We start from the raw sequence: 22994 nt of genomic DNA, 5'->3' as shown, positions 1-22994 counted from the left end.
ATGTTCAGTTTGTTCCACTACGCTCTGCAGTCTCTTCTGATCTTCACACCCAAGCCCCACTATTGAATAGTGGAGTTTCTTGGGGAAAAAAGGTTAAAAGATTTTAAGCATCTTAAAACTGAAATGGTTTTTAGGATACTTAATTTCTACTTGTGCTACATTTAAGAAACAAAACAAAAAAAATATACAAAAGTTTGTGTGTTGTACCCATGATTTGTAATAGTTTATTCTTTACAGAAAAAGGGAATGAAGATGCTTCATTTCCTTAGAAGTTCTATCCTACAGACTATCAGTTAATTGTTCTAAAGAATGAGAACATTCTTCCTGCCCCTTGTTGAAATCCAGCACCTCAATTTTTTTTCTCCAAGTTATTTCTGTCTTTACCATCTTCTTCTGACTTATTCTACTGTCTCACTATCAATGACATTTGGACATATCAGTTTTAAAGTATCTGTTAAACTGCGTTTAGACTCTCTAGTTTTCAGCCAGTAGCCCTTTTTTCTGCTCCCTCATTGTCTGGCAAAGGCACATTTCAGCACAATGTTTAGGTTCCAGTTCATTGTGATCTGTTTGCTTGCAATGAATATGTCTGAACTTGCACAGAAATTGTTTTCAGTGAGTTAAATGAACTTGTTTATAAGCGACTGAGCAACATTGCTAACCTGTTCCTGTGTAACACTAGAAATTTTTCTTATTATTTCCTCAAGATCCTATAGAACTTAATGACTAATTAAATGGTATTAGGTTATTTGGGTTAGACATGAACTCTTTGCATACATTTTTCATCTAAGATAATTTCTTCTCACAAATATCCACTTGAGAGTTTAGTAAAATACATAGAAATCCAAGGATTAGGCAAGTAAAAGTGGATGGAGGAAGAAAAAAAAGGAAAAAAAAAAACCTTCCTAACTTCCCTTTATTTAAAAGCTAATAGTTTATTTTTAAAAAAAAAAAAACACAACATAAAACTGGGGCTGTCAAGCAGTTTAAAAAATTGCTATTAATCACATGATTAAAAAAATTAATCGCGATTAATCGCACTGTTAACAATAATAGAATACCAATTATTTAAATATTTTTGGATGTTTTCTACATTTTCAAATATATTGATTTCAATTACAACACAGAAAACAAAGTGTACAGTGCTCACTTTATATTTATTTTTGATTACAAATATTTGCACTGTAAAAACCCAAAAGAAATAGTATATTTCAATTCACCTAATACAAGTACTGTAGTGCAATCTCTTTATAATGAAAGTTGAACTTACAGATGTAGAATTATATGCAGAAAATAACTGCATTCAAAAAGAAAACAAACAATGTAAATCTTTAGAAGCTACAAGTCAACTCAGTCCTACTTCAGCCAGTTGCTCAGACAAACAAGTTTGGTTAAAATTTACAGGTGATAATGCTGCCCACGTCCTGTTTACAATGTCACCTGAAAGTGAGAACAGGCATTCACACAGCACTGTTGTAACTGGCATCGCAAGATATTTATGTGCCAGATGCACTGAAGACAGGGGTGAAAGTAAAATTCCACACTTACCGGTATGGGGGCCAGCTCCGGCCCTTGGAAGGGGCGGGGCCTCAGGTGGAAGGGGCAGAGATGCGGGTCAGCATCCCCCAGCCAGCCCATCCGCACCGCCTGGCCCACGCCACCCAGGGCTCCGGTGGTGGTTTAAAGGGCCCGGGGCCCTGGCCACTGCTGTAGCAGCAGCAGCCAGAGCCCAGGGCCGTTTTAAACTGTGGCCCTGGGACAGCTGCTCCTTTTCCTCCCCTCCCTGACTTCGGCGGCCCCAGGGGGGTTGGGGGGGAAAAGGGGCAACAACATTGAAGCGCTGCAACAGCAGCACTTTAAGCAGGGTCCTTTGCCGCAGCAGCACTTTAACGTCACCTGAGCACGGGCTGGTACTGCCAGCCACTTTTTAAGCGGTATGCCGTACCGGCCCATACTGGCTTATTTTCACCCCTGGCTGAAAATTCATATGTCCCTTCATGTTTCAACCACCATTCCAGAAGACATGCGTCCATGCTAATGACAGATTCTGCTCAGTAACGATCGAAAGCAGTGCAGACCAATGTGTGTTCATTTTCATCATCTCAGTCAGATTCCACCAGTAGAAGGTTCATTTTCTTTTTTGGTGGTTCGGGTTCTGTAGTTTCCGCTTTGGGGCATTGCTCTTTTAAGACTTCTGAAAGCATGCTCCACACCTCATCCCTCTCAGATTTCGGAAGGCACTTCAGATTCTTATTGGGTTGAGTGCCCTATCTATCCTTAGAAATCTCACATTGGTACCTTCTTTGCGTTTTGTCAAATCTGCAGTGAAAGTGTTCTTAAAACAAACATGTGCTAGGTCATCATCCAAGATGGCTATATCATGAAACATGGCAGAATACACATGGCACATAAATACCTTGCAACGCCAGCTACAAAAGTGCCATATGAATGCCTGTTCTCACTTTCAGGTGACATTGTAAATAAGAAGCAGTCAGCATTATCTCCCGTAAATGCAAACAAATTTGTTTGTCTTAGAGATTGGCTGAATATGAAGTAAGACTGAGTGGACTTGTAGGCTCTAAAGTTTTACATTCTTTTGTTTTTGAGTGCAGTTATGTAACAAAAAAATCTACATTTGTAAGTTACACTTTCACGAAAAAGATTGCACTACAGTACTTGTATGAGGTGAACTGAAATACACTATTTCCTTTATCAATTTTACAGTGTAAATATTAGTAATAAATAATATAAAGTGAGCACTTACACTTTGTATTCTGTGTTGTAATAGAAATCAATATATTTGAAAATGCAGAAAAACATCCAAAAATATTTAATAAATTTCAATTGGTATTCTATTGTTTAACAGTGCTATTAATCGTGATTAATTTTTTTAATCGCAGTAAATTTTTTTGAATTAATCGCATGAGTTAACGATGATTAATTGACAGTCCTACATAAAAACATATGGTAAAATATAGATATGGTTATTTGTTTGGCATTATATTTATCTTTCCTTCCCAGATTTTCCTATAATAATTCAATATCAATTTCTGGTAAGTTATTTAAATGGGATCTGTTCTCTCAATTTAAAATATAAATATCACAGCATTCAACTCACTTTTCTGTGCAGTTGGACTCCCAGGACAAGAAATATTTAAAACATCCACATTTCTTCTTTCCTGCAGAGAACTTGAAACAAACAAAGAAGGTGAGTTATGTTTGTTAAAGTGTACATAACTTCCATGTAGCAACATAATATGCAGGTTAAACCATGCCAACCACTTGTGTGTTCTTAATTCTAATTCTAAGGCTTGGGGGGAAAAATAACCAGAACAATACAAAAATTAAAAACAACTCAGACTCCCTCTCTGTATATATCATACTGAATACTTTATTGAGCCTAGCATAAGCCTTACTTTTTTCAGTTTGGCCTTATTAAATTGTCCAGTTAGAATTCTGTACTTTTTTTCAAATATTGACTATTTAAGTAATAATGTATTAGGGTCCTCATCCTGTACCATTACAGTCTGTAGAAGCTTTGTCATGGACTTCAATGAGCACAGGATAAGCCCAAGAAGAGAGCGTCATCTCCAGCCAAGTATTTTTCAGAGAAAGACTAACAACTTAGCCTTACATAAAAATTAATGGACACTACATGATACAGAGGAAGTAGGATCCCATGCTCTGAGCTGCTGAAAGGATTTTGCTCAAATGCCGTGAGTTCAAAAGGTAATTTTCTTTTCCAGGAAGTTTTGCATTTGAAGACAGAGTTATAAATTAAACTGTTTTGCAATCAAAAGATAGCAATAGCTATCCGTAACCACTGTAATAAAATGCTTGTGACTGCCATTTCAGATTTCCTACAAGATTATAGTTTCATATGCATCTACATTACTGTACACGGTAATATTTACTACTGTGCTGTCCTATGAATACTTGAATGCAGATTTTTAGATGTGGATATATAGTCGTCTTTGTACTGCTAAAGCCAAGCATTTTTAATATTGCTGAATTATCTGTATGAATGCCATTAATCCCCATTATAATTTGCACAATACTATGATTTTGAATTTGCTTAGGGGCAGTTTCTAAAAAACCCTGTATTAGAAAACTGTGGTTGTTCTTTCATATTGGTGAAGACAGGAAGCTCTCCATCAGCATTGCAATCTCTACCACTAATTTGCTCTGTGACCTTGTAAAAATCAGTGTCTCTTTCCTTTTATTTCCTCATCTGTAAAAATGATAATATGGTTCCTTATTTAGCCTTTTTAAAATGCACAAAATTTAAGCATTACACGAACATTCTCAGACCAGCATCTTTCATCCCAAAGCCATAAAGATCAATATTTTTACCAAGTATGCCAAAACAGGAAATTTCTGGTTTACAGCTCTCCACCACATTTATCAAAGTCCGATTACTTATGCCGTCTATATTCGTAACTTCCACAACGTTGGTTCATCAAGAAGTCAAAGCTGAATTATTTCCTCTTATGGGCCAACTGCTAACTGTGACACAGATTATATTTGTATCAAATTATGAACTCTATTTTGTATTGTGTGTTGAACACATGTCCAAACTTGCCTAAGGTAAGACTATTGAATTCCATTCCATGCTACAGCCTAACCCAGGAATAGTGCTTGACACCTTATTGAAGGACTACCATCAAGATGGCAATCTGAAACTATGGACTGTGAATGACACACCTACTGGTCCACCTTCATGGAACAATGGTTTTCTATGCAGCTGGTGCCAACATGACAGTGGGAGCAGGCCAAAACATCTCAGGAGGAACAAATGGCAAGCAAACAGACTACTTAAGAGTAACGTGATGCTTTAAGCTGTAAACATGATCCATAGGAGAGAGAACATAAGAGGGACTCTGTACAGCGTGGAATGCAGACAAACCTTCGACTCACAAAAGGAATGAGATCAGACATGGGGAAGGGACATCTCAGGACTTTTGTTATTTTTAAAAGAGCTGTAACTCTCAAATCCTTTTAAGAATAAAAAGTTACTGTGATTAAGAAATTATTTTGCTAAGCCTAAATTCTTTGCTTTTCTGCCACATTGTCCCTGAAAAGATTAAACTAGAAGCCCAGAGCACCCACAGATTCAGCAGAGCTCTTGGGCACTCAAAGTCTGAGGCACTGGTTTAACTTCTAGGGAGGCAGTCTCAAGTTGCAAAGAAAGGCACAAACAAGGGGGTCTGAGCTTGCAGTCTGCCTGACAGGCCCAGAGCTAGGAACAATGAGTAGACTCTGCCTAGCAATACAGAAGCATATGTAAACCTGTAATTGCAAGAGATTGCAGCTGCCATACAGTGGGATACTGGACCAGGATGTAACACTATCATCCACCTTTGAGACAGTAATGTGTCAAAATGATAGTCTATCCCAAATTCTTATACCCTTTTAAATTTTCAAAACAAGACCTTAGAGATTTTCATGTTGAAAAGGCAGCTCCATCATGCAGAAGTGTCAAAACATTCACCTGCAGTCACAAGATCCAATGAGACTTGGCATTCCTTGGAAATTGCTAGTTATTTTGTTGTTAATTTACTCTGCTAAAAAACACTCCCTTATAGTTCTTTACAGACTCTTCCTTTTTAGGGCAGATTTACCTAATTTCAACATAAGGTTTTCTATCAAAAGCTGTATCTAGTGCAGTAAATCATTTTCAATATATTGATCTCAGTTCCTCATCCTCAGGTGATTTATGATGAATGGCTGAGAGCAGCTAATTGTTGTAGACTGGAACATAAGTTACAAAATGAAAAGGACCAAACAATATCACAGTTCTACAAAATTATCCCTATATTTCATAGTTTTGAAAAAGAAAGATATGGAGATCAAAATCCCAGGCTCACAGTTTAAATTCTAACAATCAAACAGGGACCAGGGCAGGAACACGGTAAGGAAAGGTAAGGACACAGCCTAATGGCATGTTTACACTGCATGTTTTTTACAGTGATGTGTAGAGTACATATACAGCTACCTCCCCTCTCCCCGCCCCAGAGCGGGTATCAATAGCAGTGTAGACGGTGAGGCACAGTTCAGGCAAATAGAGTAAAGTAATGCCTGAAGCCTTTGTATATACCCACTTGGCTCTGTATTCACCCAAGCAGTGCCTCCCTTCTCTACACTGCTATTTTTAGCAGTTTAGCATCCCAATGCTGGAATCTTTCTATGCCACAGGGAAAGGCTCTGCCACCAGGGAGCCACGGAAGCCTTTTCCCACTACCTCCCCCCACCAAAGCCATTCAATGCCACACGTAGCTACATTCCACAGTGTGGACGCGGTTCACTTTTCGCTGCGGCATGTATCTACGCATGCCCTATACACCGCCACTACTAATGTGCAGTATAGACACAACCTATTGGTCTTCTCAGTCCACCTATCCCATCTGCTGAGCAATGCTCCTAATACCATGCAGTACTTTGCTTCAGTTCTATGTCAATATTTATTTCTTTGGGAATTAATCTGCCCATTAACCTTAATGACTACCATAACATTTTGTACCTATTACGCTTTCTGTGATAAGAAGTTTCTTATCTATATTTAAGACTAACTTGCTAACATTTTTATTAGAAGAATTATATTCTCAAGCCTACAAAAATTTAAAAAGGAAAACAAATTTGTAAAATTTAGGCCCAAAAATTATATTTAGTAAAAACAAAGTTTAATAAAATCAAAAGTCAATTTTACACTTGTTAAATACTTCATTCAATCCTACCTTAGTATTTTCCAGGTATACAATTTAAAGTGTCAGTCACCCGGTCTTATAGTTTTTTTAAAAAGGCTAAGAAGAATCTGTGCATTTCTTCTATCCTTTACCACTAAAATACAAGATTTCTCTGGCAAATTCCGGTAAATTATTTGTTCTGGTACAGTTTACACTGCATCAAGGTAACAGTGTTGTACTGAAAAGTATGTTAGAGTTGTAAGCTGTCGCTTGAAAGGTCAAGAGGGATCCTGGTCCTGCTAGATCTAGGGGCCTGTGTAGGAAAACATGTGGTCTGGATCTTGTGTAGTCAGTCTGCAAACAGTAAGCTCATAGTAAGGTGGGGTGAGATGTGCCTTTCTATTTAAGGGAGCAACCTGCTTTTGTCTCTCTCTGTCTTGGGGTTCTTGTGTGTTATCGTTCTGAATTCTAAGAAATAAGCATTACCTTCCAGGAAGATTATTTATGCTTTCATCTAACTTCTCTCTGTTTATTCCATGAACATAACAGTAACAGACAAAAATCTTTAAGCCTTACAGAAGATTGGTTTCAAAAAACTCTGATATGAACCTCTCTTCAACACATTTCCTTCACAACTTAAGACTGCAAAACGTACATGGTATAGTCTGAATTTAAGTGTTACTGATAACCACGCTGATTAAATGGAAATAGATAAACACTCTTCTGAACTGAAAGTCATTTTTCTACAATGTCTAAAACAGTGAGTGACTGGTTTGACTTGAGAGAGGGAAGGAGGAAAGATTTAGAAATGAGTAAGTAAACACTCAGCAATGGCAATGACTCATTGTTCCTACCTACATTTAGTTGTTAGTGGCACCCTATCATATTCAAAATATAGTTTCCTTTACTTGAATTTCTTTCTATGGCAGGAAATGGCTGCAAAATGTCTCCAAAATCTTTTTTGATTGTTTCAGATAAGGACACCCACTGGTAAGCAAATGATGGGCCTTTAGTCAAGTATCAGAAATAAGATTTGGAAACAGAATCTTGAAAATCTCCGTTTATATCAAGTAAGAATTAGCTCAAGAATGTCTAGCTAGTGCCAGAACACACACATTTATTTACTCTGACTTAATGAATACCTGTTTGACAAATAACTTGGAAACAGGTGTGATATGACACACGAGATGTTTGCTAATACACAATTACTAGATGAAATGCATTCTAGAACCGGGAAGACAAAACACTGCAGCCTGTTTTGGGTTAGATAAAAAGTTGAGAACTCTTATTTTAGGATTTAGTTCTACTTCACATCTTTCCTCTGAATAATTAAGGTACAGTACTGACTCTCCAGACAGACTGGTACTTTTTCTGATTGGTAGATTACTTGAGTTACCTTCTAACAGACAGATGATTGCAAATCCATGTTGTTGCACCAGTTTCACACTGGTTTAACTGGCACTGCATTGGTGTATCATTGTAGCACATCAGGTACAATAGCTTCCAATACCGAGAGATACAAGACATAATGCGGGGTGCCTGTTCTTCCTCAGACTCTTTCCCCTCTAATGCTCTACTGCTGATTGGATAGGAAAGAGCTGCCCTTCCCCTTAAGCGAAGGGAGGAGTAAAGGGCTATTCTGTCTCTCCTGCTACAGCCTGCAACACTATTCGCCCTGGGAGACAGCGATTAGAGCAGTGGTCCACAAACTGTGGGGCATGCCCCCACATGGGGGTACAGAGGAACATTCAAGGGGGCGCGAAGTGGGGCCTGGCCAGACCCCCTGCGGTGTGGGGACAAAGCACCGCCTCCAGCCCAGCTCCACTGCATCCCCAGCCCAGCTCCAGACCCAGCCTCTCCGAAGCTGGGCTGGGGATGCAGTGGAGCTGGGCTGGGGGCGGTGCTCTGTCCCCACACCGCAGGGGGTCTGGCCAGGCCCCACTTCGCGCCCCCTTGAATGTTCCTCTGTATCCAAGCTATCTATCCATACTCTGCCCTCACTCAGCTCTGCCTATAGCCGAAGCCCCTACCCCATCCCAGTTCTGTCCCCAGCTCCATCTTCAGCCCAAGCTCCTCTGCTGAGTCAACTATGTAGTAATGGGGCAGGGGGAGGGGAGAACACGGACACATTCCATAACGGGGCGGGAGAGGCGCAACAGGAAAAGTTTGGGCACCACTGGGTTAGAGCAAATGATCAGTCCTTATCTTTGTATATTGGCATTTATTTGCTGACTTACATTACTTACATTGACTAAATTGTATTTCCTTTTCTGTCTGGGTCAAAACAACATAATGGGGCAATTTCTACGTTACAGCTTTGAGGGCCAACATACTGTTTGCAGGGGTTAAGTTTATTTGCCTGTTTGGGCAGGAAAGTTAAGTACCCCAAGGTAACTACCCCAGAACCAGACAGTCTCTACATAGAAGAATAAATTTGGACACAAATCACATCAGGAATGGTAACATACAAAAGCCAGCAGGAGAACACTTCAATCTCCCTGGACATTCTATAACTGATTTAAAAGTAGCCATCCTTCAACAAAAAAACTTCAGAAACAGACTTCAAAGAGAAACTGCAGAGCTACACTTCATTTTCAAACTTAACATCATTAATTTGGGCTTGAACAGGGACTGGGAGTGGCTGGCTCACTACAAAAGCAATTTTCCCCTCTCTTGGTATTGACACCTCCTTATCAATTATTGGGGGTGGATCACATCCACCCTGACTGAACTGGCCTTGTCATCACTGGTTCTCCACTTGTAAGGTAACTCCCTTCTCTTCATGTGCCAATATATTTATGCCTGTATCTGTTATTTTTATTCCAGGCATCTGAAGAAGTGGGGTTTTTTTACTCACGAAAGCTTATGCCCGAATAAATCTGTTAGTCTTTAAGGTGCCACCGGACTCCTCCTTGTTTTTGCAGATACAGACTAACATGGCTACTCCTCACTTGACAGAATTGTTTGATTCACTGCATACCTGGGAATAAAACCTTTATACTAAACACCATCTAAAAACCTACATGCACTATATATTTATATAGGCTCTCTTACGACCACAGTCCTAACATATGTACTTCTGAGGAACAGGAAAACTAAAACATTTAAAACTTCTAAAGCTTGTCACGTTGTGGTAAAGACTGATACATTATTTTATGGCAGAGGAGAGCCAGGAGCACAGAGAAGCACATGTAATTGCAAGGGAGGTAAGTGCTTTATTAGTAACAACAAGGTATGACACAGTCACAGCACTACTGCTCAGTGTCAGGAGAGCCACAGTATTAACTTTTTGTGCTGGAAGGCACTTAAGAGAGGCTAAAATAGCAATTCTGTCCATAAAAATGTCATGACTGAAGTCTGCCCAGGTCTAGAAGCAAGTGCTGAGTCTCCCAGGGGAAAGCTGGATTTCTACCCTTGTGTGAAAACCCTATAGGATGCAATAAGAACAAAGCCAATATTGTTCAATAGCAATTAGGAGGGAATGCTTTTTTAATAACATTCCAAGGAGAGATATGAATGTCACTAAACTTAAGACGGCATCCAGTTGCCATTTTAATCATCCTATTACTTTGGCTTTAAAAATTGCTGAGCAAAGGAAAATGGTTCTGTGAAGTCTGATATCTGTTTTAAAATTCTGACTTAACATTTGTCTCCCTCCAAAACAGCTTACTACCACCCCTTCAGGATTTTCACACAGTTATAAACTGGTACATGATATTTTAGGGAGATCAATTTGAAGAAACTAGGCTATGGCTAAGCAAATAAAAATGGTTGGTAATGTAGCGTCTAATTTGGGCCTCAATCCTACATCAGTGGAAGGTTGTGCTTTGGGAAGGGAGGAGCTACTTCAGCGTGAGCACAATGGGGCACTACATGTGCAATATGTTCCCTTCTATCATTGAGAGTCAAGAGCTGGTTATAGCTTAGAGAGGGGACAAGGGTATTTTTATAATAGTTCTCTCTCTTTTCCTCAATACCCCCATTTTTGGAGCTGAAACACTAGATTCCCATCTCAGCTCCGCAGGAGCGTTTTATCATCATGGAGTGGGAACAACTATTCCAAAGTTAAGGTTAACATAAAACATGCCCATTTTGAATTTGATTCACTTTAAATTATAAAAAGTGTGTGTTAAATTTTTTAATCCAAAATTTCCACAACCTAAAACATTTTAGTATTTTTTAAAGATATGGGCGAAGTTCCTTTTCTTCAATAAATACATACAAGTGGCTCTTTGGTATAATATGATACAAAGTACCAAATGTTTCTCTGAGTCTCTCAATCTGCCCAATGACACCACATTTCATAAAAACAGCCATACTGGGTCAGACCAATGCTCCATTTAGCCCAGTAGCCTGTCTTCCGACAAAGTGGCCAATGCCAGCTGCTTCAGAGGGAATGAACAGAACAGGTAATAATCAAGTGATCCATCCCATGTCGCCCATTCCCAGCATCAGGCAAACAAAGGCTAGGGACACCACCCCTACCCATCCTGGCTAATAGCCATTGATGGACCTATCCTCCATGAACTTATCTAGTTCTTTTTTGAACCCAGTTATAGTTTTGGCCTTCACAACATCCTCTGGCAAAGAGTTCAATAGGTTGACTGTGTGGTGTGTGAAGAAACACTTCCTTTTGTTCGTTTAAGCCTGCTGTCTATTAAATTAATTTGCTCACCCCTAGTGCTCACCCCTAGTCCTTGTGTAATGAGGAGTAAAGAATACTTCCTTGTTTACTTTCTCCATACCAGTCATGATTTTATAGACCTCTATCATATAACTCCTTAGTTGTCTTTTTTCCAAGCTGAAAAGTCCCTGTCTTATTAATTTCTCCTCATATGGAAGCTGTTCCATGCCCCTAATCATTTTTGTTGCCCCTCTCTGTACCTTTTCTAATTCCAATATATCTTTTTTGAGATGGGGTGACCACATCTGCATGCAGTATTCAAGGTGTGGGCGTACCATGGATTTATATAGAGGCAATATGATATTTTCTGTCTTATTTATCTATCCCTTTCTTAACACTTCCCAACATTCTGTTAGCTTTTTTGACTGCTGCTGCACATTGAGTGGATGTTTTCAGAGAACTATCCACGGTGACTCCAAGATCTCTCTCGAGTGGTAACAGCTAATTTAGACCCCATCATTTTATATGTATAATTGCGATTGTGTTTTCCAAGGTGCATTACTTTGCATTTATCAACACTTAATTTCATCTGCCATTTTGTTGCCAAGTCACCCAGTTTTGTGAGGTCCCTTTATAGCTCTTCACAGTCTGCTTTGGACTTAGCTATCTTAAGTAGTTTTGTATCATCTGCAAATGTTGCCACCCCACTGTTTACCAGTTTTCCACATCATTTATGAATATGTTGACAGTACTTGTCCCAGTACAGACCCGTGTGGGACACCACTATTTACCTCTCTCCATTATGAAAACTGACCATTTATTCCTACCCTTTCTTTCCTATATTTTAATCAGTTACTGATCCAGGAGAGGCCTTTCCCTCTTATCCCATGACAGCTTACTTTACTTAAGAGCCTTTGGTGAGGGACCTTGTCAAAGGCTTTCTGAAAATCTAAGAACACTATATCCACTGGATCCCCCTTGTCCACATGCTTATTGACCGCCTCAGAAGAATTCCAGTAGATTGATAAGGCATGATTTCCCTTTACAAAAACCATGTTGACTTTTCCTCAACAAATCGTGTTCATTTATGCGTCTGGTAATTCTGTTCTTTACTATAGTTTCAACCAATTTGCCCAGTACAGAAATTAGGCTTACTGGCCTGTAATTGTTGAGATTGCCTCTGAAGCCTTTTTAAAAAATTGGTGTCATATTAGCTATCCTCCAGTCATATGGCACAGAAGCTGATTTAAATGATATGTTACAGACTACAGTTAGTAGTTCTATAATTTCACATTCGAGTTCCTTCAGAACTCTTGGGTGAATACCATCCAGTCCTGGGACTTATTACTGTTTAATTAATCCATTTGTTCCAAAACCTCCTCTAATGACACCTCAATCTGGGATAGTTCCTCAGATTTGTCACCTACAAAAAATGGCTCAGGTTTGGGAATCTCCCTCACACCCTCAGCTGTGAAGACCAATGCAAAGAATTAATTTAGTTTTCTGCAATGGCCTTATCCCCTTTGAGTGCTCCTTTAGCATCTCAATCATCCAGGGGCCCCACTGGTTTTTAGCAGGCTTCCTGCTTCTCATGTACATAAAAAAAAATTGCTATTACTTTTTGAGTCCTGGTCTAGCTGTTCAAATTCTTTTTTGGCCTTCCTAATTATATTTCTGCACGTCACTTGCCAGAGTTTATGCTCCTTTCTATTTTCTTCAATAGGATTTAAATTCCACTTTTTAAAGGATGCCTTTTAGCTTCTAACTGCTTCTTTTACATTGTCGTTTAGCCACAGTGGCACTTTTTTGTTCCTTTATGTTTTTTTAATTTGAGGTATACATTTAATTTGAGCCTCTATTAGGGAGGCTTTCAAAAAGTTGCTATGCAGCTGATAGGAATTTCACTTTTGGCACTGTGCCTTTTAATTTCTGTTTAACAAACTTCCTCATTTTTGTGTAATTCCCTTTTCTGAAATTAAATGCTACCATGGTAGAATGCTGTAGTGACCCCTCCACGCCCCCCAACACACACGCACAGATGTATTATGGTCACTATTACCAAGCAGTTCAGCAATATTCACCTCTTGCATTAGATCCTGTGTTCCACTTGGGACTAAATCAAGAATTGGCTCTCCTCTTCTGGGTTCAAGGACTAGCTGCTCCAAGAAGCAGTCATTTAAGGTGTCAAGAAACTTGATCTCTGCATCCTATCCTGAGGTGGCATGTACCCAGTCAATATGGGGATAGTTGAAATCCCCCATTATTATTGAGGTTTTTTTATTTTTATAGCCTCTCTAATCTCCATGAATGTTTCACAGTCAGGATCACCATCCTGGTCAGGTGGTTAGTAGTATATCTCTACTGCTACATTCTTATTATTAGAGCATGGAATTACTATTCATAGAGACTCTATGGTACAGTTTGATTCATTTAAGATTTTTACTTCATTTGACTCTATGCTTTCTTTCACATATAGTGCCACTTCCGTACCAGCACAACCTACTTGGTTCAACTTCCATCTTTTCATATGCCGTGTATTTAAACCTCTACTGTATTTTCCATTCCATGCATCTCATGAAGTGGGTTTTAGCCTACAAAAGCTTATGCCAAAATAAATTTGTTAGTCTCTAAGGTGCCACAAGGACTCCTCGTTGGTTTTGGTGATACAGACTAACACGGCTACCACTCTGAAACCTTTCATTTGACTGTTTCTCATCAGTTCCTACCCATATTTTATCATCTTCCATCCTCTCCTCCTTACTATGATACAGAGAATCTCCATTAATAGATCCTCCCCTAAGATCTCTGTCCAAACCACTGCACCTGTCGGCTTTCCCCCAGCCCTTAGTTTAAAAACTGCTCTACAACCTTTTTAATTTTACATGCCAGCAATCCGGTTCCATTTTGTTTTAGGTGGAGATCATCCTTCCTGTATAGGCTCCCCCTTTCCCAAAAGGTTCCCCAGTTTCTAATAAATCTAAACACCTCTTACCTACATCATCGTCTCATCCACGCATTGAGACCCTGCAGTTCGGCCTCTCTAACTGGCTCTGCATGTGCAACTGGAAGCGTTTTAGAGAATGCTACCAAGGAGATCCTGGACTTCAGTCTCTTATCTAGCAGCCTAAATTTGGCTTTCAGGACCTCTCTCCTATCCTTCCCTATGATATTGGTACCTATATGTACCACGACTACTGGCTCCTCCCCAGCGCTACACGTAAGTCTGTCTAGATATCTTGAGAGTCCCGCAACCTTTGCACCCTGCAGGCAAGTCACCATGTGGTTCTCCAGGTGATCGTAAACTCACCTATGTTTCTAATGATCAAGTCGCCCATTACTAATACCTGTCTCTTCCTAATAACTGGAGTTCCCTCCCCCTGAAATGCTATTCTCTTGCACTGAGGATACCTTTCATCACCATATGTTTAAAAACAAGTATTAGCTCAATAAGCCAGATGTAGTTTAAGAACAGAAATATTAAAGTATTTAAAAAAATAAATCTGTACTCAGCTCAACTGTGAATGAGGTAATGTTCTCCCACTTTTGTAATCTGCTTTGAGACATACAATACAAAAGCACTAGATAAGTGCCTAATTACACTGAGCACATTTGACAGATGGGGTAACTAGCGGACAGAGAGGTTCAGGGATACTGCAGAGAGGTAACATGGCCTTAGCTAAGTTTAGGCCTTGACTATCAAACCACCAGCTTTTCGAAATCAGGACAAATTTGTAGAAACACTATTTTTAATAATGCAGTTAGCTGACATGCTGATAACACAACTCTGACAGCCTGTCAGTGTGGTCTTCAATTCTAGCAAATAACCCCAACTGTAGTCAGCCTTGTCCTTGTTTACACAGGCCATAAAGCTGGGGTCAACAGCCTACTGGTAAACGTATCATTAAAAAGAGAGTGTTTAAATCATAGTTTCATAATGTAGACAAACCTCAAGGGATTAAGGTTCTGGGCCTAGGTTTGATCTTCAATTTGCTATTGCCTTTTAGCAAAACAATAATACTTTTTATCAAATGAAACTAAATACAACTCTTTTACCAACAGAGCCATTTTGAAAGATGAAACTTATCTATGCACATTTATAAACTGACTCAAATGCAAGTCCCCCTATCTTATACCGTCAGAAGTTGTTTTCCCTACTAAACTACATACAATTCTGTTTCTTGAGAATATGGTATATGGAGAGCTGGTAGTGTAAGGCCGACAGACCCCGGTTGTCAGCGTGTGGGATAGAAGCTGGGGCCTCTGGAACTTGGTACATGAGTTAAAAGCCAACTGTGTTAGGTAAGGCTGTAGAGCAGATTCTTTTTTTTCTCTCTCTCTCTCTCTCTCTCTCAGTGGTCTTGGTGCCACTAGATGGAGCAGAACACCACACCCAGGATGTGTGTGGGTTACAGTAGCAACATCTTTATTTAGGTTGCCTAACACTTCGCATTATGAAGACACTTGCAGACTTTGAGAAACTCACACCTCCATTGTTTGCAACACGCTTTTGAAATTTGGCAGTGGGAAAGACCTCTGGCTAGAAAAGTGCCTTTTCTTTGAACAGTGAAATTCCATTCAGGGTTTGGTGAGAAACGGTTAGAAAAGAGTCACTTCCCCTTCTCTCACTTGCCTTCCACCTGGAAAAAAATTGGTAGAATGCCAAAATCGTAACAAACAGATACTCAAAAAAAGCAGAGTCCATACACTAAAGCAGCTGCTACCACTGCCATTACTGTGCTGAGAACAGCTGGCGTCTACCAGAGCAACTTCAGTGAGGCTCCCCCAACCAAACTTTCTCAGATGCAGCACATGGCCTCAACAGCCTATTTACCCCTCACCAATAATAAAATTTGTTTTTAACCTTTAACACCCCTCATTCCCTAGGAAATTTCATACCAAAACAAGTTAGCAGAATGTTATTTAGGTTACAGATCCAAGCATTATACAATTAGGAAATCCCACATTTAAGTTGCCCATGCAACTTAATTTTGCCCCCAGGTGCATATGCATTATGCTACAGCATTTAATTACATGATCACATACTTCCCCATCCCTCACACACACACAGGACTCCTACCTCATTGAAAGCACAGGAGGGCCTTTCCTGACCTTTGAGTGCTCAACTTTGCAATCTATACAACGTTCTTTCAATGTAACTTGTTGGTGTAATTTCCTCGATTTTGAATCAATCATAATATAGTAACTGATATTTTCCATTAGCACTATCCCTTTGAAGTATTAAAGTACTGAAATCAAGATACTAAAAGTAATACATTAAAACAAAACTTAGCAACCTATAACTCAGAGTTACAACTGTGGTGAAATATGGATTTATACTCAACGAATGAAATCTTGGCCATACTGAAATCAAGGGTAAAATTTCCACTGTCTTCAATAGGGTCAGAATTTCACCTATAAATTCATTAGATCTTTGCTTAGAATCATAGAATACCAGGGTTGGAAGGGACCTCAGGAGGTCATTTAGTCCAACCCCCTGCTTAAAGCAGGGCCAATCCCCAATTTTTGCCCCAGATCCCTAAATGGCCCCCTCAAGGACTGAACTCACAACCCTGGGTTTAGCAGGACAGTGCTCAAACCACTGAGCAATCCCTCCCGCCATATACTTCTAAGTGCCTGAGTTTGAAAGTGATATGATCAAGAAGTAGTAACAATGTAGTTGACTTTTTTTAAAAAAAGTTTTTTTGTGATGTTTATATTTCCACTATCTGCTGGTGTATGTACCTAACACCACATTATAATATAGAACCAGTTTCAAGATTGCTTGCAGCTAATAGCATAGCAATTATTAAAATCATATACTTTAAAAGGAAGCCATAAAAATTAGTAAGTCTAAAAAATAGATACCTTATGTTAATTCTTACTATGAGTAATTCATGTGTATTTATTTCTTTTTGTAAAAGAGTAAACTCTTAAAAAATATTAGCTTACGTTAAATTTGGTATATTTGTGTTCAGATTGATGTAGTGAGAATGTACCATTTTTACACTGAGTTGCATGAGAAGGATGAGATAATATCTTGCATTGGACCATCTACTGTTGGTGAAAGAGACAAGCTTTCGAGTGTACACAGAGCTTACTTCAGACTTGAAGATATTACTTCACCCACCTTGTCTCTCTAATATCCTGGGACCAACATGGCTACACTGCCACTGCAAAGCAGTTAAAAAAACAACCAAAGAACAAAAAAGCACCGCCACACACTGGCTTTTAGTCCGGAAGTCCATGAACTCTTCAAGAAGAATACTTACACATACTGCCACTGACAAAGTTGGCCAATTTTAAATGTTACAGTATCAGTCTCACCATTTGTTTTTTTAATTATTACCTGGGTGAAGCTGCAATTTTAGATGAACCTGGGATTTCTGGAACAGGCCGATGTCTTAGCATAAATGACCGAGTTGTTCTGGGAACTACTTTCGTGCAGCTTTGCTTACAGGGACCATACAAGTCATTATCCACCATTTCACCTTTGAACTCAAAGAATGGAGAATCTGGTAGGACATTTGGTGAGATTTCCACCTCTGAGAATGCTACATGCTCATTCTCACTGGACTTGGTTTCAGATGAGTCAGCAAAAGAAGACCGAGAAGTTGGATCTTCAACATATAATGCAGAATGGCTGTCTAGATGCAAGTTACCTTGTTGTGCCTGTGCTTTTTCCAGTGCAACATCCATATTAGGTATTTTTTGAAAGTTAGCACTTTTCTCAATGTTTCCACTAAGGTTGACAGCATACCCTGAACAATCTGATTTCTGGTACGATGAACTAGAAGATTCAAAATCTGAAAAGCTACCATCTTTCACTTCCAATAACACATGTTCAGTAAATTCACTCTTTTCTTTACTAAAAAGTCTTGTTGGTAATGCTACAGATACTGGACTAGCTTTAGCAACCCCGCTGGAACTTAAATTGGATATTTTGGAAACCTGGGCATAGCACAAAGAATGACTTTCTCCTAATTCCTCCAAGTCCTTGAGTTTCACATTTTCAGATGAGATAGATTTTTCTTGCATTTTTGAAAACGTGATCTCTAATTGCTTAAGAATCCTTTTGCAGTGTCCAGTAAGCGATATTCCAATTTGCTGGAGCACATTATTATTTATTTCTATGCAGTCTAACACAGTGTTATAGCCAGCTTCTTTGAAGTAAGGAAGATACTGCACCAAGTTGATGTTGGCCAAGAATTCTTTGATATCAACATTCCTGTCTCTGGATGACATGATGGCTGTGTCATTCCTGATGTAGGCTCTCAACAATACAGCACAGTCACTAAATGCGCTTATTCTCCAGTGTAAGGTAAGTAAGTAAACTCCAGAAGTAAATTCTTCTTCAGCCACTCTAGAGAGAATGAAATTTCTTCCAAAAGGAGCAATTCTGCATAGGCCAAGGATGTAAACTGTAAACCCAGAAGAGGAAAAAAGAAAAAAAAAGTTAAGAAATAGTATTTTTCCCCAGTGAATGTAGTGCTTGCATTCACAATCTAAGCCAAAATGCTGAAGCCTCACTCTCCATCCATTTTGGAATTTACTTAAAACATGAAAATCTCAAACAGATAAACAATCTAAAATCTTGGGCTAATTAAGGGGAATAGTGAAATTTGAGTTTTTAAAATTCAGAACAAATACTGTTATATTGTTTCCTTTGGAAATGTGGTTCACAACAGGGTTCTGTTATACTCTGCAGTCTACACCATCCTCTGTGTTGGACAAGGTTTAGAAAGGCAACCCCACACTCATGCACTGTTCTTATGGAGTGACTAGAGAGAATGTCTTCCAGGTGCACTAAACGTCCTTAACTAATGTGCTGAAGAGTACACTCTGGACCGAGAGAGCATGACAGGTTTGCTACTAGCACACACAAATGAGCCCTAACATAAAGATGCATATTGGGTCTCCTTGGGAAAGGAATAGGGAAAGACAGCAAAAAAGCTGCCCAGTTCATTGAACTGTTCTGACTCACGGACCCAGACTCTGCTCTAACACAATCCCTAATGAACAAGCAGCTACTTGTAGCAACATATCTTCCCCTCACTTTATGTTGTTTGGAGGTAAAAGGCAGGATTTACCCTATAGGCATCTAGAAATCACTTTGCCCTGTTTAATAATATCCAACAAGACCGCACAGGAAGAAGTGAAAGATGCTAAATCCATTTGAAGCAACAGGGGAAGTTTAGGTAGGCAAAATAATTATCCAAACCACAAATTTAGCCAGGGAAAAAGAGATTACTTCTTGACAAAACTGTCTCAAGATGTTTAATGACCACTAATGCTCAGGTTATCAGTTATACATATTTGAAGATGAGACGTTAAAGTCAATTGGTACAAAGTCAACCGCGTACAATAAAAGGGGGGGGGGGGGAGATGTACTACTGCCAAGCCGTTCATGATTCAGACAACCCAATGTCATTCCAATGACGTGACTGGTCTCAAGAAGGGTGTAACTTGGGAAGCCACACAATACGTCAGTGGGGAAAAGCAATGGGGAAGAAAAGTAACTAATCAGCCTAAGCTGTTTTTCTGGAGACCAGTAAAGTATATGAACTCTGACAGATATGCATCATTCTTCACTGCTGAAGAAACTACAGCATTTTAGTCATAAGTTTTGAAACGAATGAAGTCTAAAATACCCCAAGAATCCTTGAATATTACGGTAACTTTACATTACAAGAAGCTATAACTTTACTTTCTTTTTTAGATAAACAGAAGTCAAACATAAGAGTACTTCAAGGTATCTAACAGCTTACATGAAGAAATATTAGAGGGACATTAAATATGGGCCAAAATTAAGGTTTATTTCTTTTAATTCCATTGGAAACATTTAAAAAAGAAATCCACTCTAGTATTTGCAACCCAAAAACTTTATACACTAGCACAATGCAGCAGGACCAGAAAATGGAATAGACTATACCTAGGTTTGGCAGAACTCAATTTTTTATAATGTTGACAAATGTTTATGTTTATTTCTAAGCTTTTTTATCTACCTATTTACATTTTCATAGTTGTGAAAAATTATGGATTTAAGCATTTATTTCTGTTGATTTATATTTTTACAGTTGTGAGAAGTCATGGAGAGGTCAGACAATTTTTAATGACAGTGCACAATGAGAATCAAAACGTTAAAGCTTTTATAAGTGTTAAAACACATTATCAACATCACACATGAAAATATTGTAAGTAAATATACTTAAATCAAACTAATTAGTTCTTAAGCAGCATTTTTCTTACTTTGCCTTTTGTACATTTTGACTATCCATGGAAATATCTTTTCATGGGTTTGTATGTGCATGGTGAAATCAACATTTAACAACATTTATTAATAAAATTCTAATCCTTCCAACACTAGCCATAACCAAAAAAAAAAACCTGTCTAATCTATATTCGTTGTCCAAGCAGATACAAAACAAAACAAAAAAAGTTAGAATGCACATTTAAGATTCAGTTTAAACTATCTAAAATGATATGATAAACATAGTTTAAGACTCTTATTAATCCAATAGTAGCCCTTTAGGAAGGAAGAATATATTCCATTTATAGAATCAGATATACAAATCAACTGTGGCTAAACATTTCAAATTCCTTCAGCCAGTGTATATGGTTAAAGTATAGCTACTGTTTTTGGCCAATTACTTAAGATCCGGAAAGTATGCTGTAAATAATCTTAGAGTATGCTAGAAATTCTGCCCTAAATGACATTTCGAATCTTTCTTGAGAGCTACTAAATAATAAAGTAAAATAAATAAAAATGCTCTACCTGAACAAGTTTAAGTCATTTAATTTTTCTAAAGAGTTTTCATGCTTTTTAAAGACTTTCTATTGGAATGGGGGAAGGGAAGTATTCTAACAACTAAAGTGTATAAATATAGGTTACCGTCAACCAGAGACTGGAGAGGAATGTCAATTTAGCAGGTTTAGTGAAGACCCACTAAATCAACCACAGATCACTCTCCTATCAACTCCGGTACTCCACCAGAATGAGAAGCGTAATGGAAGTTGATGGGAGACGCTCTCCCGTCGACCCAGTGCAGTGCAAACACCACAATAAGTCAACCTAAGCTACATCGACTCCAGCTACATTATTCACATAGCTGGAGTCATGTAACTTAGGTCGACTTACTGTAGACAAGGCCTCAGACTTGTGAGTTACTGTAGGCTCCTGGGCAGATCCATAGCTACTGTATTCATTGTCCAAGTTACCAATAGCTACTGTAAATGGTCACAGCTCCATTGAAGGTAATGAACCTACAAGTATTCACATCAGCTGGAAAGCTGCCCCATAGTCCACATGAATTTGGACAGTAACGCTGTTCTTTATACGCTCTCAAGAACAGTCAGACAGTACTGACAGCAACTTTAGTGAAAGTCATATAACCCTTTATCTTGCTCTTATGACGGTCTTCCACTTCTGTATTTGGGATCCAATTGCAAAGAACTCTCCGTCTCCTGCAACTACCTTCAAAGCTACAGTAAAAATGTGGGGGTTAAAAAAAAAAAAAAGGTTTAAAGTTAGCTAATGATTTATTTCAACAAAATGGGAAAGTCAGCAGAAAGAAAAAGGTTACAAATACACACACTCCACTCTGAAAGGAGACCCCTTTGTTTTATACCTTTACTTTCCACACTTCATCTACTCTGTCTTTTAGGGTCTGTCTACACTGGACTGCGAACCTAGGTCTGTTAGACTCGGGTCTGTAGACTAAATGTTTCCACGCACAGGCTCAGGCATCCACAATGCAATTGCAAACGTGGGTTTACAATTGCTGGACCCAGGTCTCACAGCCATGCTAATGCATCCATACTGCACTACACAGGCCTTCTGACTGCCATCTGTAACTTGACCTGCATCCACGCTGCAGAATGACAGGGCTTGGAACGGAGTTTCAATGGGACTTGGGCTCTCACCCATCCCATCAGCAGGTCCTGAATGCTTGCTGACCAAGTCAAACTCACTTGTGTGTGGATGGAAGGGTGGGCTTGGGCTTAAACTGAATCAGACATGCATCTGACGAAGTGGGTATTCACCCACAAAAGCTTATGCTCCAATACATCTGTTAGTCTATAAGGTGCCACAGGACACTCTGCCGCTTTTACAGATCCAGACTCACACGGCTACCCCTCTGATACAAGTGTGCAGTGTAGATGTACCCTTAGATTCCAATCCAGCTAACATATACACATATGAGCAAGTTCGATGGGGCATCTCAGATGTTTAACAATTTTCAGGATTAAGGTCAGAAATTCCCTGTAAGGAAGAGAACTACTGTACCCACATCAAGCCTTCAACAAACTGCACACACCATTAATTGCAGGATTGGGACCTTAGACACCCCCCCACACACACACTGCTTAGCTCTTTAAGATTCAAACCATCTCTCTCCTGTTTGGAACGTACCCTGCACATCATGGATGCCCACGGCCATCTTCTAGCCCATCACTCAAGACTCATTACCCCATGCACTTAGGAGATCCACAAAACAGAAAGCATCTGAAACTGCCTTCAAGCAGTTCCAAAGCAGCTTCATGCTGTATATCTTTATCAAAGTTTTAACATCTGCGGACAGTAGATTTCCCTTCTCTTTCCTCCTTTATAAAGTGCAATCTAGCCTTGGGGAAGCCTGATAAAGTTTTCTATTCTGTAGCAGATGCTCTGGCATGCAGGTACTAGCCTG

At 39.1% G+C, this 22994-nt stretch overlaps 1 protein-coding gene across 1 annotated transcript in view; it reads right to left on the bottom strand.

The window, feature by feature from the left end:
- The window catches only part of ARAP2 (ArfGAP with RhoGAP domain, ankyrin repeat and PH domain 2), a 195656-nt gene that overhangs the window by 165758 nt on the left and 6904 nt on the right, over nt 1–22994 (bottom strand). The window contains exons 2-3 of the mRNA XM_084625426.1: nt 17654–18725; nt 3119–3189 (exon numbers count right to left, since the gene is read on the bottom strand). Coding sequence (XP_084481552.1) covers nt 3119–3189; nt 17654–18549 — 967 coding nt within the window. The 5' untranslated portion in view covers nt 18550–18725. The remainder of the gene's footprint in view (nt 1–3118; nt 3190–17653; nt 18726–22994) is intronic.

This window comes from Lepidochelys olivacea (assembly GCF_965140295.1).
Source record: "Lepidochelys olivacea isolate rLepOli2 genome assembly, chromosome: 4".
Classification (NCBI taxonomy): domain Eukaryota; kingdom Metazoa; phylum Chordata; order Testudines; family Cheloniidae; genus Lepidochelys; species Lepidochelys olivacea.
Note: the sequence above shows the minus strand (reverse complement) of the source record. Positions and strands in the feature narration are given on the sequence as shown.